This window comes from Felis catus, chromosome E2 (genome assembly GCF_018350175.1).
Source record: "Felis catus isolate Fca126 chromosome E2, F.catus_Fca126_mat1.0, whole genome shotgun sequence".
NCBI classification, from domain to species: Eukaryota; Metazoa; Chordata; class Mammalia; order Carnivora; family Felidae; genus Felis; species Felis catus.
Window position 1 is genome coordinate 43,210,134 of NC_058382.1, and position 17,217 is coordinate 43,227,350.

A 17,217-nucleotide genomic window follows, 5' to 3' on the forward strand; every position below is an offset into this window, starting at 1 on the left:
GGCGGCTGAGGAAAGGAAATGGTTCATCATCTTGGCACTCCCAGACGCCATCCCTGGTTACAATGCCCTGGAGGTAGAAGACTCCCATGGGGGTGCCAGGGACTCCAACACAATTGCTCCAGGAGCCCAACCACTGCAACTTCCATCTGCCAGGACATGTCAGGGGCCTTAGTCCCAAGGAACTAGCAATTGGAGAGGACTCCCACTGCCAAGCAGAAAGACTTCTTTCTGCATCTTCAGCACATTAACACAGAATCTTGGAAGGGGGCTGGTGCTGTGCCTGCCCAGGAGGTTCTAGTCCTGGCCTGTGGCTAGCCAGCACACAGAGTCCAGCCCACGCCTCACAAAGTAAACCTGAGCCTTGGCCTCCATGCCACCACGGCAGCCATCTCTCCCCAAGAAATGGGTCCCAGTCACCATTGGGCTTTGGGACTAGACAAACTTGGGTTTGAATCCCAGTTCTATCACTTGGCCCACTGAATTCTCTTGACTGAACTCTTTCAGGGTTGGTGAGAGAATTAAACAAGAATGGCTAGGGAATACCAGCCCAAAGGAGGCACTCACCCTCGAATTTCTCTTCCCTCTCCATTTCTAATACCAGTTCCATGGTGAATCCTAGGCACTTCAGACTTCGTACTTCCTTCTTCCCTGAGGGAGCAAGCAGGGATGGAACTGGTCACCACCCACCTCTCCTAACTAACACCCAGCAATGGCAGCCCCAGGCCTGCTCCACTCTTGCTTGTCCCCGGTTTCCCGGGGAGGCCATCTGGCCTTCAGAGCACTTGACAGAGCTCAACAACCATCCCCGGTGGCTCTCAAAATGTCACTTATGAGACTGGCTATAGAGGAAAGGTGCTGGACTAGCTTGGCCAGGGTGCTTATTGAGCCTGGGATTGCTGTAGAGAGAGCACATGTGCCCTGGGAGACCTCCTGGCAGGGCTGTTTCTCAAGGATGGTCGCTTCCTCAGAGGCATCCCTCCCTGGAATCCATCAGATAAATGCTTTTCCCCAAACCTCAAGTATCTTAAAAAAATCTGATAGGATCCACTGCCTGGAGCAGCTCAGCAATGGACAATGGGAAAACAAAAGAGATCTTTTCACTCAGCAGACAGTGCAGTGACATTACAGAGGGTCCATTTTGGTACTCACATGGCTGTTACCCCAAGCTCTCAGAACCATGGAACCAAGGAACAGGATCCACACAACCCTAGGGCTATGCCTCTGGCGGCTCCAGGCCAGAGGGGTCAGGGGTACCCTGGGGGTCTGCTCAGCATGGAAGTCAAGGTAAGGAGAGCAGGAGAAAAAGGTTATCTGCAGGTAGGTAGCTGGTGACACCAGGGACTGATACCAGGTGGAGCTTGCCCTCGCAGGGGTACCCAGGCCCTATACTGAGATAGGGGCAGGTGTCAGCTCAAAACCATGGGCAAGGTGAGAGGCTACATAGCCAGCACCTGCATAAAAGCAGCCTTCCATGAGTCATACTTTTTCTCTACCCCAAAAGAAACAGATACCTGATAGCCAGGGGAGGCCCAGGGAAGCCAGGATGGGTATAGCTGGGTCTGGCTAGAACATGGCTCAAGTAGTATCTGCCATATCTAACAGAGCTACCGGCCTGTATCTCAGGATCCCACAGGACAGGCTAGGTCTGTCATCTACTATGCTGAATCAGGCTATGGAAAGGCATAGCACTGTCCCACAAGACTGAGGAGCAAGCTCAGCTCTGAGACCTTGGTATCTTTCCTCTGGAGCCAGGTTTGGCTTCTCCTTGTCTCCACTGAACTTCTTTTGAACCTCAGGGGAAAGTCAGTGGATGGGTGACCCTTGGTAGTGTAGGAGCCTGTGACTTTGCACACATTGCCAGATCCTGAGAGATGGCATGTGCAAAACCCTTCCCAAAAGGAGACTCAGGCATAGTAGTACAGTATTTCCAGGACCCCTAGATACAGATTCCTGCCCAACACTAGTAAGGCAAGGGATTGAGCAGTAACGAGTCTACACTCAGCTCCACCCTGATGTGGCCCCAGCCTCCAACCACACCAGAGGACACTTGAGAATCTCTGTTTTCAGAGACTGACAAACTCAGGTTTCAGAGCTGGCCCTTCTGCTGTCAATGAAACCTGTTACCTCAAAGAACTTAATACAGGTCTTCCTGTGAGTGAGAAAAGAGGCCCACAGAAAAGGACCATGATTCAACTGGCCATGGGGCCAAGGCCACTGCTGGCTCAGGAAGGAGTAGCAGGGAAGCAGAGAGCCTCTTACATGAAAGCAGCTCTGCAGTAGGGACTATGGTGGGTCTTAAAGCACTGGCACCATTAACATCTACGGAAACCACCAGGGATTTTGTACAGCTACCTGGCCCTTGGGCCCCAACTGCCAAACCACCCTCTGCTCTGGACTTCCCAGTGGAACGTGGGTATCTACCCCTCTACTCCCCTCCAGGTCACTTTCCAAGGATATCTCAAACAGAGACAAAACAAAATGATCAAGGCAGTGAGGGGCTGGGCAGCACCATGCACACAAACCCCAACCTATTCTTCCCACAGCTGCGGTCCTGAGCAGCTGTTCCCCTGGTTTCAGAGACTCTCCTGGCTGCCTGCCTTTTCTAGGCAGGGCTACTTTGAGGCGCCTTATAGGCCTGAACTGCAAGGCCATCACCAGTCAGCCTCTTCCCTTTACCAGCCTAAGCTGGTACTCACTTGGGAGGCTTGTATGGTATCTACAATCATGCCAGTGTTGCAGAGGACTATTCCCAGGTGCTCTACCAGGGTTAGGAGAAGGCACACCCAGATTTCCAGTGGGGATCTTATGGTTCAATTCACCCAACTGGACTCACGGAGGGACTGAGCAAAGCCACTGCTATTGATATTTGCTCTGAATAGGCACCTTATGCTACAAGATACGAGGGCAGAAAGAAAGGATATTGAACACCTTGTTACTTATTGTCAGTGCCTGTCACACTGACAGGGGCTAGCCTCTGTACTTGTGAACCTGGTACAAACACCCACATTCTGCCCTCTTCTCTGCTATCTGCTGTTCCTCTCCCATGACACGTGCAAATGTGAAATATCAGCTGTTTGCAGAAAGTGTCCCACCCAGTAGAAGCAGGCCCCAGCCACAGAGATCAGGACACAAACAGTCCCAGGGACATGCTCCTAACAGACCATTCAGGGCAGGCTTAGGCAAGGCAAGCTCTAGGTGGGGGAAAAGATGCTTACTTGAACATGACCATGCTGTGGGAGCAAGGCACACAGTCCCCTTACTACCCTCCAACCCCCCTACCAGGGCCTCATTGCAAGGTGCCATCTGCTTCAGGAGACATGCTCCCCCACCCCCAGTCCCCAGCTGTGGTTCTTCTAGCTGCTTCTTTTACAACAGTGTGAAGAAAGTGTGCCCCAAGGGTTCTCCTTTGTAGGATTGCAGTAATTAAGGTAATATATGCTACACCAAGAGAACACCTGCCTCCTACACAGAAATGACAAGGAGGAAATTATCAGCTGCCCCGCTATGAGGCAGATGAGGCTATCGAACAACACAGCCTAAGTCTCCTTGGCCCTCTCTGAGGTACAAGGCACAAAAGGAAGATCTATCCCATCCTCACCCCCCTCAAAGCACCCAAGATTAGAAGCAGCCCAAAACTCTATCCACAACCCTGACTTTTTCTCCTTGCTTCTTCAATCCAGGGATCCCAGTCTATGCTGCTTGCTGCCAGCTCAATGATGGGAGGGCTGGGCTGCAGGTACTCACCTGCCTGTAGATAGATCATCCTGCCCTGCTTTCAAGGCATTTGGCCAAGGATTCTGACATTCTTATTTTGGAGCACAACTAACTGTTCCTTGGTTTCACACTTAACAGAGGCCAAAAAGTCTTACAAAAGGTAAACATCAAAAGTTCCACATCTTCCAACAGAAACTTCTAACCATGCAAGCTAAGGCATGTCCATATGCTCCTGGGAAAGTCCGACCACCACAGTCTCATACAAGAGGTACTCTCTGTTATCATCTGCCCCAGGGCTAAGTGAGACCCCTAGAGTGGCTATTCTCTACTCGTGACAGCCCTAGAGGCAAAGATGTCCTGGCTGAGCCAGTAAAGGAAAGCCTACAAGAAAATACTTGAAATACCAACTTCCTGACTTTGTTTGCTGTACCATCTTCACCCTCCATAATTCAAGTCCAGCTAGCAGGTACTAAACATGGTTACTCAAATACAGAAAACACAAGCACTGACAGAAAATACTGTTTCAATTACATCTAACTGTACTCTGATATACAAACATTTGAAAACTTTATTTTTAAAAAAAACTTTTAAATGTTTATTTTTGAGAGAAAAAGAGAAACAAAGCATGAGTGGGGGAGGGGCAGAGAGGGAGACAGAGAATCCAAAACAGGCTCTGAGCTGTCAGCACAGAGTCTGACACAGGGCTCGAACCCACAAACCACGAGATCATGACCTGAGCCAAAGTCGGATGCTTAACTGACTGAGACACCCAGGCACTCCTGTAAAAAAAATTTTAAATGTATAGATACTTTCTTCCTCAGGTAGAAAAAAATACTTTTTTTCAATTACAACAAAAGCTAACATGCATGCCCCCTCTTTTTTTTGAGGGGGGGGAAAGCGGGGGAACTAGAAAGCCCCTCCCTCCCCCCACCCCGTGCATATGGGATAGGGAAAGAGGGACAGGAAGGAAACTTAGGCAGGTTCCACACTCGGGACAGAGCCCGAAGCAGGGTGAGATTATGACCTGAGCTGAAATCAAGAGTCAGACACTTCACTGACGGAACTACCCAGGTGCCCCAGCACCCCTCTTTTTATCAGGCACTATTCTAAGCACATTATAGGAATTAACTCACTAAATTCTCATAACCATTCCATATAAGAGTTAAGTACTAATATCACTCCCATTTTACAGATAAGGAAAACTGAGCACAGAGAAGTTAAGTAACTTATCTCAGGATGCCAGGATACAAATGCAGAGGGTGGCTCCAGAGTCCATGCTCTTAACCACTGAGCTACATACTGCTCCACAAGATGACCACAACCCTAAAGGTCTGTTTCCTCACATGACTAAATGTGAGCCTATAGTTGGTTCAACAACACTGAGCCCTAATATACAGAGAAGATGTAGTGTGTGTGTGTGTGTGTGTGTGTGTGTGTGTGTATACATACGTATATGTATGCATATATACACACACACACACACATATACACACACAGATGTAGTGTACGTGTGTATGTGTATATATACACATACAGCACATACACACAATGGAATATTACTCAGCCATCAAAAATGAAATCTTGCCGTTTTTAATGATGTGGACAGAACTAGAATGTATTATGCTAAGCAGAGTAAGTCAGAGAAAGACAAATATATGATTTCACTCATATGTGGAATTTCCCACTCATATGGGAAGGGGGAGAGAAGAAAGGAAAAGAAGCCACAAGAGACTTTTTAATGTTTATTTATTTTTGAGGCAGGGGGGAGAGGGGCAGACTGAGAGGGAGACACAGAATCCAAAGCAGGCTCCAGGCTCTGAGCTGTCAGCACACAGCAGGGCTCGAACCCACGAACCACGAGATCATGACTTCAGCCAAAGTCAGATGCTTAACTGACTGAGCCAGCCACCCAGGTGCCCTGACCACAAGAGACTCTTAACAATAGAGTACAAGCTGAGGGTTGATGGAGGGTGGGAGATGGGCCAGGTGGGTGATGGGTATTAAGTAGGGCATTTGTTGTGATGAGCACTGGATGTTATATATAAGTAATGAAACAATGAATTCTACTTCTGAAACTAATATTGCACTGTATATTAACTAAAATATTAAAAAGTTAAAATTAAAAATACTTCTTGGACATCAAACAAAAAGAAAATAACAAGTATTGGCAAGGATATAGAAAAGTCAGAATCGCGGTGCCTGGGTGGCTCACTTAAGCATCCGACTGTTGGTTTAGGCTCAGGTCATGATCTCACAGTTTCATTGAGTTCAAGCCCCAAGTTGGGCTCTGTGCTGGCAGCATGGAGCCTGCTTGGAATTCTCCCTCTCTTCCTCTCTCACGGTTCGTGGGATCGAGCCTCATATCTAGCTCCGCACTGAGAGTTTGGAGCCTGCTTAGGATTCTGTCTCCCACTCTCCCTGCCCCTCTTCCACTCACGCGCTCTCTCTCTCTCTAAAAATAAACAAGGGGTGCTGGGTGGCTCAGTCAGTTAAGCGTCTGACTGGCTCAGGTTATGATCTCACAGTTCATGAGTTCGAGCATCACAATGGGCTCTGTGCTGACAGCTCAGAGCCTGGACCCTGCTTTGGATTCTGTGTCTCCCTCTCTCTCTGCCCCTTCCTTGCTTGCTCTCTCTCTCTCTCTCTCTCTCTCTCTCTCAAAAATAAACATTAAAAAAAAATTTATTAACAAAATGGATTCAATTAATCTAAAAGATGATGGAGATTTTTTATAGGTTTTGATAATTAATCAAAATCATAGCCATTTTCCTATAAAGAGAATCACAGATGGCCAAAACACAATATACTGAAAGTGATGCCACAAGAAAGTTACGTGAACAAGCTAACAAGACAGGAAGGGAGTTTTTCAAAAAACGTCCTCCCCCAAAGATCACTCAGCCCTGACGGATTCACTGATAAATTTTTCTAAACTTACAAACTGAAAGTAATCTACATATAGCCATGAAAATAAGGAACCCCTCCCAATGACCTAGTAGGAGTCTTCTTAACTAAACATGATATACTGTGTTATCTCAAAATACACACTTAAGGCATTTATAAATATAACTGTTCACTTCTGATTAAATGCTTCCAGTTAAATATTTCAGAATAAGGGAAAGGAATCTTTTTTTTTTTTTTTTTTTTTAACCATCATCTAGCACCTCCTGAAGTCCCATCACATGCTTAAGCTCTTAACAGTTCTTACTGCCCAGGAGGCCAAGCTCAGCCTCTACCCCTCTAGAAGGTCTCCTGTACAATTAGCAAATCTGATCACATTTGTCTATGCTCAAAATACTCCTGCAGCCCGCACTCCTTAAATAAAGATGTCCAGTCCCCTTGACAAGGAACATAAGACTCTTCCCTCAACGGGTTCATCCTGACTGTGACCAGGAAGCCATCTCATTGCACTAGACAACTTATAGATCTACTCACAGGCCTTACTGTACCCAGACCCACCTGGCAAACTCCTGTTTGTCTCTCAACACCACTGTGAAGCTGCAGTAACCACCCCAACCACTACCCTCCACCAAATACACCTGTATCTACCAAGAAGGTACATATACTCTCAAACATCTCATCTGAAGTTAACACCAAAGTCTCAAATTCCAGACCCAGCCTAGACCATCATCATCACTCCCCTCCTACCATCCAGACATCCAAACAGTCTAAAGAGCCTTCACTGCAACCGAGGGTCTCTTGGAAATCAGAAATAACTGGCAGAAAGGCCTCAGTTACTGTCATCCTCCATATCATGTCCCTGCTGGAATACATGCTAGTACTTTCAGGTCCAACTGTTTATGAATGATGATACTTTCAGTTATGGAGGATGTATGCTCATTAACACCCCCCCATCAAAAAAGAAAAAAAGTGATCCCAGAAAATGGCAAGTGCCAAAGGGGATTCTCATCTTCCAAATCCAGCAATGAGATGAACAATGGCAGGCCCACCATCATTCCTAAGAGTGCCACCCCTCTATCCCTACATCTGTCCAGTACTAGCTCTGCCCAGCCATTTAGCCAGCCCTGTAACCTGGGAAAGCCAGAGGTATCCATCCTTCCCAGGAAGAATCCCTATCTAGCTGCAATCTGATTCTTACTTTCCACCTTAAGGAATAATCAGGGAGATTATCAGGGCAGGAAGGAAAGCCCTCAGGCGCTGGCAGGCAGAGTGAAATGAAAACAGAAGCAATACCCACAGAGGCCCCTTTCTCTTGCCAAACAAGACATCCACCAGAGAGGGATGCTAAAAAAGGTGCCAACTCTCCTGATGTGTTAGTGAGGGGATTAACACCTCATCCACTGTCTCTAAGCCCCTTCTCCCTACTGGCCCACACCCTGTGCCTGGACAGGGTCTGACTTCACAAGGGCCCAAAATGGATTTCCCTACAATGTTGTATTAACAACACCAAGGGGTTCCTGGGTGGCTCTATCAGTTAAGCATCCAACTTTCAGTCAGTTGGCTCAGTCAGTTTGCGAGTTCAAGCCCCATGTCAGGTTCTGTGCTGATGGCTCAGAGCCTGGAGCCTACTTCGGATCCTCTGTCTCCCTATCTCTTTGCCCCTCCTCTGCTCATTCTCTCTCTCTCTTTCACACACACAAAAATAAATAAACATTAAAAAACAAAACAAAACAAGAAAAACCAATGTCAAGGCACATGATCAGCAGCTGGCCTCCAACAGACCCAGAGGGAGTCAAAAACCCCATCATATGAACAAGGCAAACAGACCAAGCCAGCTCCATATGGCTCCAACTCAAAAGAGATTCAGATCAGCCCAGGTAGACCTTGAAGCACTCCCCACCCCCAATCTGCTCCACTCCATGGATCCCAAACCCAATGAGCCATGCAAAAACGGTTCTTACTAAAGAAGGATGCGAATGTGGAACTTACAATACCATGCCTAGCACATGGTAAAAGACTGCACTCCAAAACCACCTGAAAGACAGACTTCAAGACTTCTTGATAGAAACGCATTTGCTTTTGTTCATTTTGCTTTATTTCTATTTAAACAGATAATATACTCACAAGAAAGAAAATGTGAAAACTTTGAAAGTGGAAAATTTCCTTCCCAGTCCTATCTCTAGCCATCCTGTCCCTTCCCACGGGACAGCCAATACTACAAGTTTTCCTGTAACTTTCCAAAGGTATCTTACACATGTACAAGCAGGTACAGGTACAGGCAGGTATAGGTATGGTCATTTTGCCTTTTTTATTTATTTTTACATATCTGATAGCATATTATATTCTGTTCTATGCCTTATATTTTTAACTTAACAATACATTCTAGAGATTGCTCCAAATAAGTACCTAAAAAGCCTCCTCATTCTCTTCATGGCTGCATTGTATTCTTTTCTGTGGATTAACAAAAATTCATTTAACCAGTCAGTGTTCATGGTTGCTTAAGTGCCGTGTAATAACAGATTATAATAGTTACTTCTGTATGAAAGCCTATAAAAGCCTCTTTTCTCTGCCACTAAAGCAGTGCAAAAGTTCAAAGAGCACATCTGGAATACGAAAAAGATTAACAATCAGTTTACCCTTGATGGTGAATTATTTTTCTAAGCTCCTTGGTTACTAAGAGGCAGAGCTACAAACACTATAGACACATGTAGTCAGCCCAGGCCAGTGGCTTACATAACAAAGATCACAGCTGCATGCTACACAAAAGCCAAACATGCCACAACGCACTCTGGTTAATAACTCAAGGACAGTTTTTACTCAGATCAAAGCTAAAAAAATGTCAGACTCTTGACAATTAGCTGAATCCTGAATAAGTGTAGATTTCAAGTATTTGAAATTAGTCAATGAGAAAAAAAATCTGTGAGTGATATTAAACATAGATGGGAAAAGATGAAACGTTTAAGTGCTGCTCTCTCTTTGGAAAAAAACAGTTGCCTTCTTGTGTCCAAGGCACAAACACTAGAGAGGGCCAGGGCCAAAACATAGGGACTTTGCCTGTCTCCATGCTGGTGTTGGGGCAGCTTGTACCATGTCATTTATGCCACTGAAGGGACAAATGGACTTAGGACCATCTTCTGGAACTCATCAGCTTCTGGGAGAGGTTTCTATCACCTCAACTAGACACAGCCCAGGACTAGGCATGAGCCACTGGGCAGAAAATAGCTGAAAGGGTGCTTAGGTAGTAAAGAAGGACCATCTGTGGGGCCCAGAGCATTCCTCAAATCTGAGGTTGCTGACTGCCAACCTAAGTCTTGCACAAATCCTCTTATTTATTAAGAAATTGTCTCGGGGCGCCAGGGTGGCTCAGTCGGTTAAGTGTCCAACTCTTGATTTCAGCTCAGGTCATGATCTCACAGTTCATGAGTTCAAGCCTTGCATCGGGCTCTGTGCTGACAGTAAGAAGCCAGCTTGGGATTCTGTGTGTGTGTGTGTGTGTGTGTGTGTGTGTGTGTGTGTGTGTGTCTGCCCCTCTCTGTTCACATGCTCTCTCTCCCTCTCTCAAAATAAATAAGCATTTAAAAAAAAAGGAAAAAAACTGCCTCAACTGTAACCCAAGTGGGAGGTCACTTAAAGACTCTGATCATTAATATGGTAAAGTAACAAAAAAGCCAGTGTTGGCAATAGCCTTCCTCTCCATATATGCTGCCAGAGTCCCAGGCTGGTCAAAGGTCAATGGGAGGAAGAGCTACTAAGGCATATCCCCACTAGGAGCAAGCTCAGGTTGCTTGGTTTTGACTGCAAATTCCATGAATGACAATCACTTGCCAATTAATTTTTTGGAATGGAAGCCCATACCATCCCAGCCATGGCCAACTTTCAGGATCTTCCACCCAATGGCCTAGCTTTGAGTGGGCAGCCAGAAAAGCTCTCTCTAGCTTCTTGGCTGCCGCCATGATTCTCATCACAGAATGGATAAGGAGAGCAAAACAAATATTCTCTTAACCAGTGACTCACCAGGAAGTCTGTTCATATTGACGCCTTGAGCTGAGAGTCCTATTCCCATGTACCTTCAAAAAAATCACACACATAAAAGTTTTTGTTAGCAAATGATTATGTATCTCCCTTCTAAAATATTTCTTGGGAAAAGAAAAATAGGACAAGCAATGAATATAGTGACTCTTAACACACTAGTGGTTCTTAACCTTCACATTTTGATTCCTTCTTTTTTTTTAATTTGAGAGAGAGACAGAGAGAGAGAGACAGAGAGAACAATCAGGCCAGGAGCAGATGAAGAGGGAGAGAGAGAATCTTAAGCAGGCTCCACACTCAGCATGGAGCTTGACATGGGGCTCGATCCCATGACCCTGGGATCATGACTCCAAGCCAAAATCAAGAGTCAGATGCTCAACTGACTAAGCCACCCAGGGGGCCCACATTTTGATTTTCTAATGAAAATCATCTCAATGCCTTAAGTAGCTGGAGAAACAAGAGGTGGTATCTGTAGCCAGGAACCACTGCCTTCAGTTTCAGAGGAAAGTTTCCTGAAATCACTGCTTCCAGTCCCTTGGTTTCTGGCTCCGGCTAAGGTGGTGGAATCTGTCCCTAAGAAGTGCCTAAGGTAAGTAGTTCAATCCTGTACGTGGCAGAGCAATACAAGATCAAGCCCATGGGGACATGCCACTCTTCAACAAGGACCAAGACATGGAAAAAGTACAACCATGTAATGTACTTTCACACAGGATTGTCAAGACCCCTCCCACGGGGCTTCTTCTCTGGGTATCTCCAAACTCATTACCCTCACTGCATACATTCACTGCTGACCTCCTTGATCATCCAATGTTAGGGAGAGGGTGTTTTAAGTCCCTGAGAGACACCCACCCACACACTCCTCCTACCCAGGTACCTAAACAACTAAGCTACCCACAGCAAGGCAGGGCCCATGCTGCACACCTCTGTCAAAGATGTCTCAGTGGCACTCATGAGTGGGCAGGCCAGAAAAGGAAATGAACAGGGGCACCTGGGTGGTTCAGTCGGTTAACCGTCCGACTTCAGCTCAGGTCATGATCTCATGGTTTGTGAGTTCAAGCTCTGGGTCGGGCTCTGTGCTGACAGCTCGGAGCCTGGAGCCTGCTTCGGATTCTGTGTCTCCTTCTTTCTCTGCCCCTCCCCCACTTGTGCTCTGTCTCTATCAAAAATAAATAAATGTAAAAAAAAAAAAAAAGAAAGAAAAGGTAATGAACAGGGTTTTCTAGCCTGTTTATAGTGTACAAGAAAACAGGTATTTCCCCAAGAACTTAAATATGAGAAACAAGTCATTACCTTCTAAGAGTAAAATAGTAGAAACTCACACATGATGCCTGATATCAACTACATGTGAGTGCCAACAGGTAGTTGAGAAGCTTAGAATACTAAAAATACCAACCAAGAGGGCTGAGGTTTAACTTTACGGTTGCAGGTCATGTCACTGAACTTACACTTTAAAACGGTTAAAATGGTCAATATTGTTATGTATATTTTACCACACACACAAAAAAATGTTTAAAGCAATTACACAGGGTTGTCTTATTTTGACCACTTCCAAGTGGCTATACATTTACATTCCAACTGTTCCCTACTGTAAATGATTCTGCAAGGAACACTTCCACATACATTTCCCCATCTTGGACTATTTCTTTTTTACCCCTGACATGCTCCATGCACCTATGTACCTGTTTCTACCACTACCAGAGTTCCCACAACATGGTGCTACTGTCTCTGCAAGTCCTTCATCTACAGTAATGCCCCTTTGCCCTTCTCTGGCTGGCTGTGCCACTGGGTTTTGGGGGAGCAGCCTCTACCATCCAAATAAAGGATCGGATCAGGCAAGGAAGGAAGGCTGTGACCCACACATCTTCCTCTGCTACCCCATCATGCTGGCAGGAACCAGGAAAGGACACCAACCAACACATGACCCTGATAACTTGGCCTGCAGAAGTTAGGGGAAAGAGGAGGGAAGGGAAAGGAACAGCACTTCAAAGAGGGACTTGCACAGTTCAAAGGACCCAGGCTCTCAAACTGCCTGCTACCTGCTGCCAAAAAAGGACCTTGAAGAACCACTGGGAGAAGCTGTGTAAGACTGCTGGCAGGATTCCCATTAGATTAAAACCTGTACTTTTTCCTGGAAAAACAGCAGCCCAAATAATCAGCTTCCTTACTTTATATGGTAGAGGCCACCCAAAAGCTGGTCTCTATTCTCTTAATGCCTCAGCTGACCAAGCAGCAAATGACCTCAACTGCCCTGAAGTCATTAATCAACATAATCATGTACAACATAACCAGGGATTTCCCTGCCTTGGATGTCAGCCCACTTACCCTGCCCTGTTTGGAGGGGCCTGAGCCTCTGCTCAATACTACATGTGATCCCATCCCTGGCATGCAGGCTTCCTGACACTAAGATGAGGGTTTGTGTTTGGAGCACATGTTTCCTAGATGACCCTTGACCACTTAAGGTCAATGCAAATAGGGAAGGTCAAACAGCTTGGCCACAGCAACAAGAGTTTAATTCCACAAGCTTCCATGGGAATGAGGAACTACTAAGGCACAAGTATTCAAACACAACTTGCTTAGGCTTCTGCACTGTGGAAGCCTTTTCCACCTCCAGAAGCTAGCCCTCAACACCCTCCTATAAACTCTCTGCCCCATAGATGGGACAGTGGTTACCAGTGGATGGCCTGGAAGCCTTTACATAAACTCTAGGGTCAACTTGCAAATCCAAGTGGATGAACTAAGGGTAAAGCACCCAGAGGATCCATTACCCACACTTGGGAGCTATGTCACCTGCAGGTGTCAATGACACTGGGAGCAGCCCCACAGGAGCCTAAGTTGCATATTCATATGAAGTCAGCACAGAGTCAGTGTTCAAAAGAAATGAGTCCCAACTCTTCAAACAATGGGTGACATTATTCCAAAAGTATAACGTTCTAAAATTACAAAAAGATGCAGCCTTCTACCTTCCAGCAAGTCTTCATGCATATGAAAACTATTATCCAACCAGTCTGAGATAAGCAGAGGGTAAAAAAGGTGTAAGGACCCTGTGAATATACTAAAAAACACTGTATTGTATACTTTAAGTGGATGAATTGTATGGTATGTTAAGTTACACCTCAGTCATACGCAACAAACTAAGAATAAAAGGCATCTGTCTCAACATAATAAAGGCCATATATGATAGGCCCACAGCTAACAGCATATGTAATGGTGAAAGATTGAAAAACGTACCCTAAGATCAGGAACAAAACAAAGATGCCTGCATTTGCCATTCTATCCAACAGAGTATTACAAGTTCTAGCCAAAGCAGTTAGACAAGAAAAAGAAATAAAAGGAGCTCAAATTGGAAAAGAATAAGTAAAGCCATCTCTGTTCACAGATGACATGATTCTATATGTAGAAAACCCTAAAGATTCCACACAAATACTGTTAGAACTAATAAACATATTCAGCAAAGTTGGAAGGATACAAAATCAACACATGAAAAGCAGTTATTTTTCTACACGCTAACAATGAACAATCAAAAAAGGAAATTAAGAAGATAATTCCATTTATAATAGCATTATAGAGGATCAAATACTTAGGAACAGACTTTACCAAGGAGGCAAAAGACTTGTACACTAAAAACTATAAATGTTGCTGAAAGAAATTAAAGAAGACACAAATAAATGGAAAGGCATCTGTGTTCATGAATTGGAAGACAATATTGTTAAAATGCCAATACTACCTACCCAATGTGATACACAGATTTAATGCCATTCATATGGAATCTCAAGGAACACTGATTAGTCAAAACAATCTAGAAAAAGACGAAAAAAGTTAGAGGACTTACACTTCCTGATTTTAAAACGTACCACAAAGCTATGATAATCAAAACAGTGGTAGAGACAGACATAAAGACCATAGTAATAGAATAGAGAGCACAGAAATAGACCTTCCCATATATGGTCAATTGATTTTGACAAAGATGCTAAGACCATTCAATTGGAAAATGACAGTTTTTTCAACAAATGATGCTGGGGCAATGGGATAGCCTCATGCAGAAGAATGATGTTGAAGACTTACTATACACCATGTGCAAAATTAACTTAAAACAGATCAAATACAAAGACCTAAACTGTAAAACTTTTAGCAGAAAACATAGGAGAAAAAGTTTACATTAGAACTGGCAATGATTTCTTGGATATTACACCCAAAGCACAGGCAACAAAAGAAAAAAAGTAAACCACATCAAAATTTTAAACTTTTATACCTCAAAGGACACCATCAACACAGTGAAAAGCAACCGATGAGAAAGGAGAAAATATCTGCAAGTCATCTATCTGACGAGGGTTTAATATCCAGGATATTCAAAGCACTCATACAACTCAAAAAACAGGGGTGCCTGGTTAGCTCAGTGGGTAGAGCATGTGACTCTTGTGTGGAGGCTTCTTAAAATTTTTTTAATTAAACAAAACAAAACAAAAAACATGGCTCAGTAGGTTAAGCATCTGACTCTTGTTTTCGTCTCAGGTCATGATCTCATAGTCGTGAGATTGAGCTCTGTGTTGGGCTCTACACTGACCGTGGAGCCTGCTTAAGATTCCTTCCCTCTGCCCCTCCCCTGCTTGTGGGTGTGCAAGCTTTCTAAAAAAAAAAAAATTAATTTAATTTAATTTAATTTAATTTAATTTAATTTAAATTTAAAAATGGGGTGCCTGGGTGGTTCAAATGATTAAGCATCCAACTTCAGCTCACATCATGAATTCACAGTTGGTGGGTTGGAGCTCCACATCAGGCTCTCTGCTGACAGCACAGAGCCCACTTCAGATCCCCTCTCTCTCTCTCTGCCCCTCCCCTGCTTACACTCTCTTCCTCTCTCTCTCAAAAATAAATAAACATTCGGGGCACTTGCATGGCTCAGTCAGTCGGCTGAGTGTCCGACTTAGGCTCAAGTCATGATTTCGCAGTTCGGGAGTTCAAGCCGCTGGTTGGGCTCTGTGCTGACAGCTCAGAGCCTGCAGCCCACTTCAGATTCTGTATCTCCCGCTCTCTGCTCCTCCCCCACTCACACACTGTCTCCCTCTCTTTCTTCTCTCAAAAATGAATAAACATTAAAAAAAATTTTAATAGTGAAATAAATATTTAAAAATTTTTAAGTTTATTTATTTATTTCGAGAGAGAAACAGCGTGATCAGGGGAGAGGCAGAGAGAGAGGGGGAGAAAGAAAATCCCAAGCAGGCTCTGCACTGTGAGCACAGAGCCCAACACAGGGCTCGAACCCACAAACCGTTAAGATCATGACCTGAACTGAAACAGAGTTGGATGCTTAACCCACTGAGCCACCCAGGTGCCTCTCAAAAATAAACAAACATTAAGAGGCACCTGGGAGGCTCAGTCAGTTAAGTGGCTAACTTCGACTCTGTCGTGATCTCACAGTTGGTGAATTCAAGCCTCACATAGGGCTCTGCGCTGCCGATTCAGAGCCTGGAGCCTGCTTCGGATTCTGTATCTCCCTCTATTCTGCCCCTCCCCCCCACACACACACGCGCACTCTCTCTCTCTCCTTCAAAAATAAACAAACATTAAATAAATAAATAAAACTACTTTAAAAAAAAAGGGCAAGGACTTGAATAGATATTTCTCCAAAGAAGAGATAAACAGCTAATAAAACACATGAAAAGATTCTCAACATCACTAATCATTATGGAAAAGTAAATCAAAACCACAAGGAGATACCACTTCATACTCTTTGGGAAAGCTATTATCATTAAAAACAAAAACAAAAACAAAACCCAAAGCAAAACAAAAAGTCAGAAAATAACAAGTGTTGGTGAGGATGTGAGATTAGAATCCTTGTGCATTGATGATGCAGCAGCTGTGGAAATCAGTATGGCGGTTAATTATATGGTAATTTTAAGTTTAAAAAATTAAACTATATTTTTAGAGGCGTCTAGCAGGCTCAGTCAGAAGAGCATGAGACTCTTGATCTGCGGTTCATGAATTCAAGTCCCATGTTGGGTGTGGAGATTGCTTAAATAAATAAAAAACTTTAAAAAAATGTAAATACTCTTCAAACCAATATTACACTATAGGTTAACTAGAATTTAAATAAAAATTTGAAAATAAAATAGATTAACTTGGAAACAATTTTTAATTAACTATGTTTTTAATTAATTTTGGGGGCGCCTGGGTGGCTCAGTCAGTTGGGCGACTGACTTCACCTCGGGTCATGATCTCACAGTTCGTGAATTTGAGCCCCGCATCAGGCTCCGTGCTGACAGCTCAGAGCCCGGAGCCTGCTTCCGATTCTGTGTCTCCCTCTCACTGCACCTCCCTTATTCGTGCTCAGTCTCTCTCTGACTCTCAAAAACTAAATAAATGTTAATAAAAAAAATTTTTTTTAATGTTTAATTTTTAACATAGAATTATCATATGATCCAGCAATTCCACTTCTGGGTACATGCCCAAAAGAATTGAAAACAGGGACTTGAACAGATATCTTTACACGTGTATTCATAGCATTATTCACAACAGCCAAAAGGTGGAAGCAAACCAACCAAAGTGTCTACTGCTGAATGGATGAAATGGATAAACAGA

At 44.3% G+C, this 17,217-nt stretch overlaps 1 protein-coding gene across 3 annotated transcripts in view; it reads right to left on the reverse strand.

The window, feature by feature from the left end:
* The window catches only part of RANBP10 (RAN binding protein 10), a 61,364-nt gene that overhangs the window by 26,996 nt on the left and 17,151 nt on the right, over positions 1-17,217 (reverse strand). For 2 of the 3 annotated variants that reach the window (XM_045045403.1, NM_001134988.1), the window contains exon 3: positions 10,627-10,679. In XM_045045403.1, coding sequence (XP_044901338.1) covers positions 10,627-10,679 — 53 coding nt within the window. Of the gene's footprint in view, positions 1-564; positions 649-10,626; positions 10,680-17,217 lie in introns of all 3 variants that reach the window. The other variant, XM_045045402.1, reaches the window with a different exon arrangement.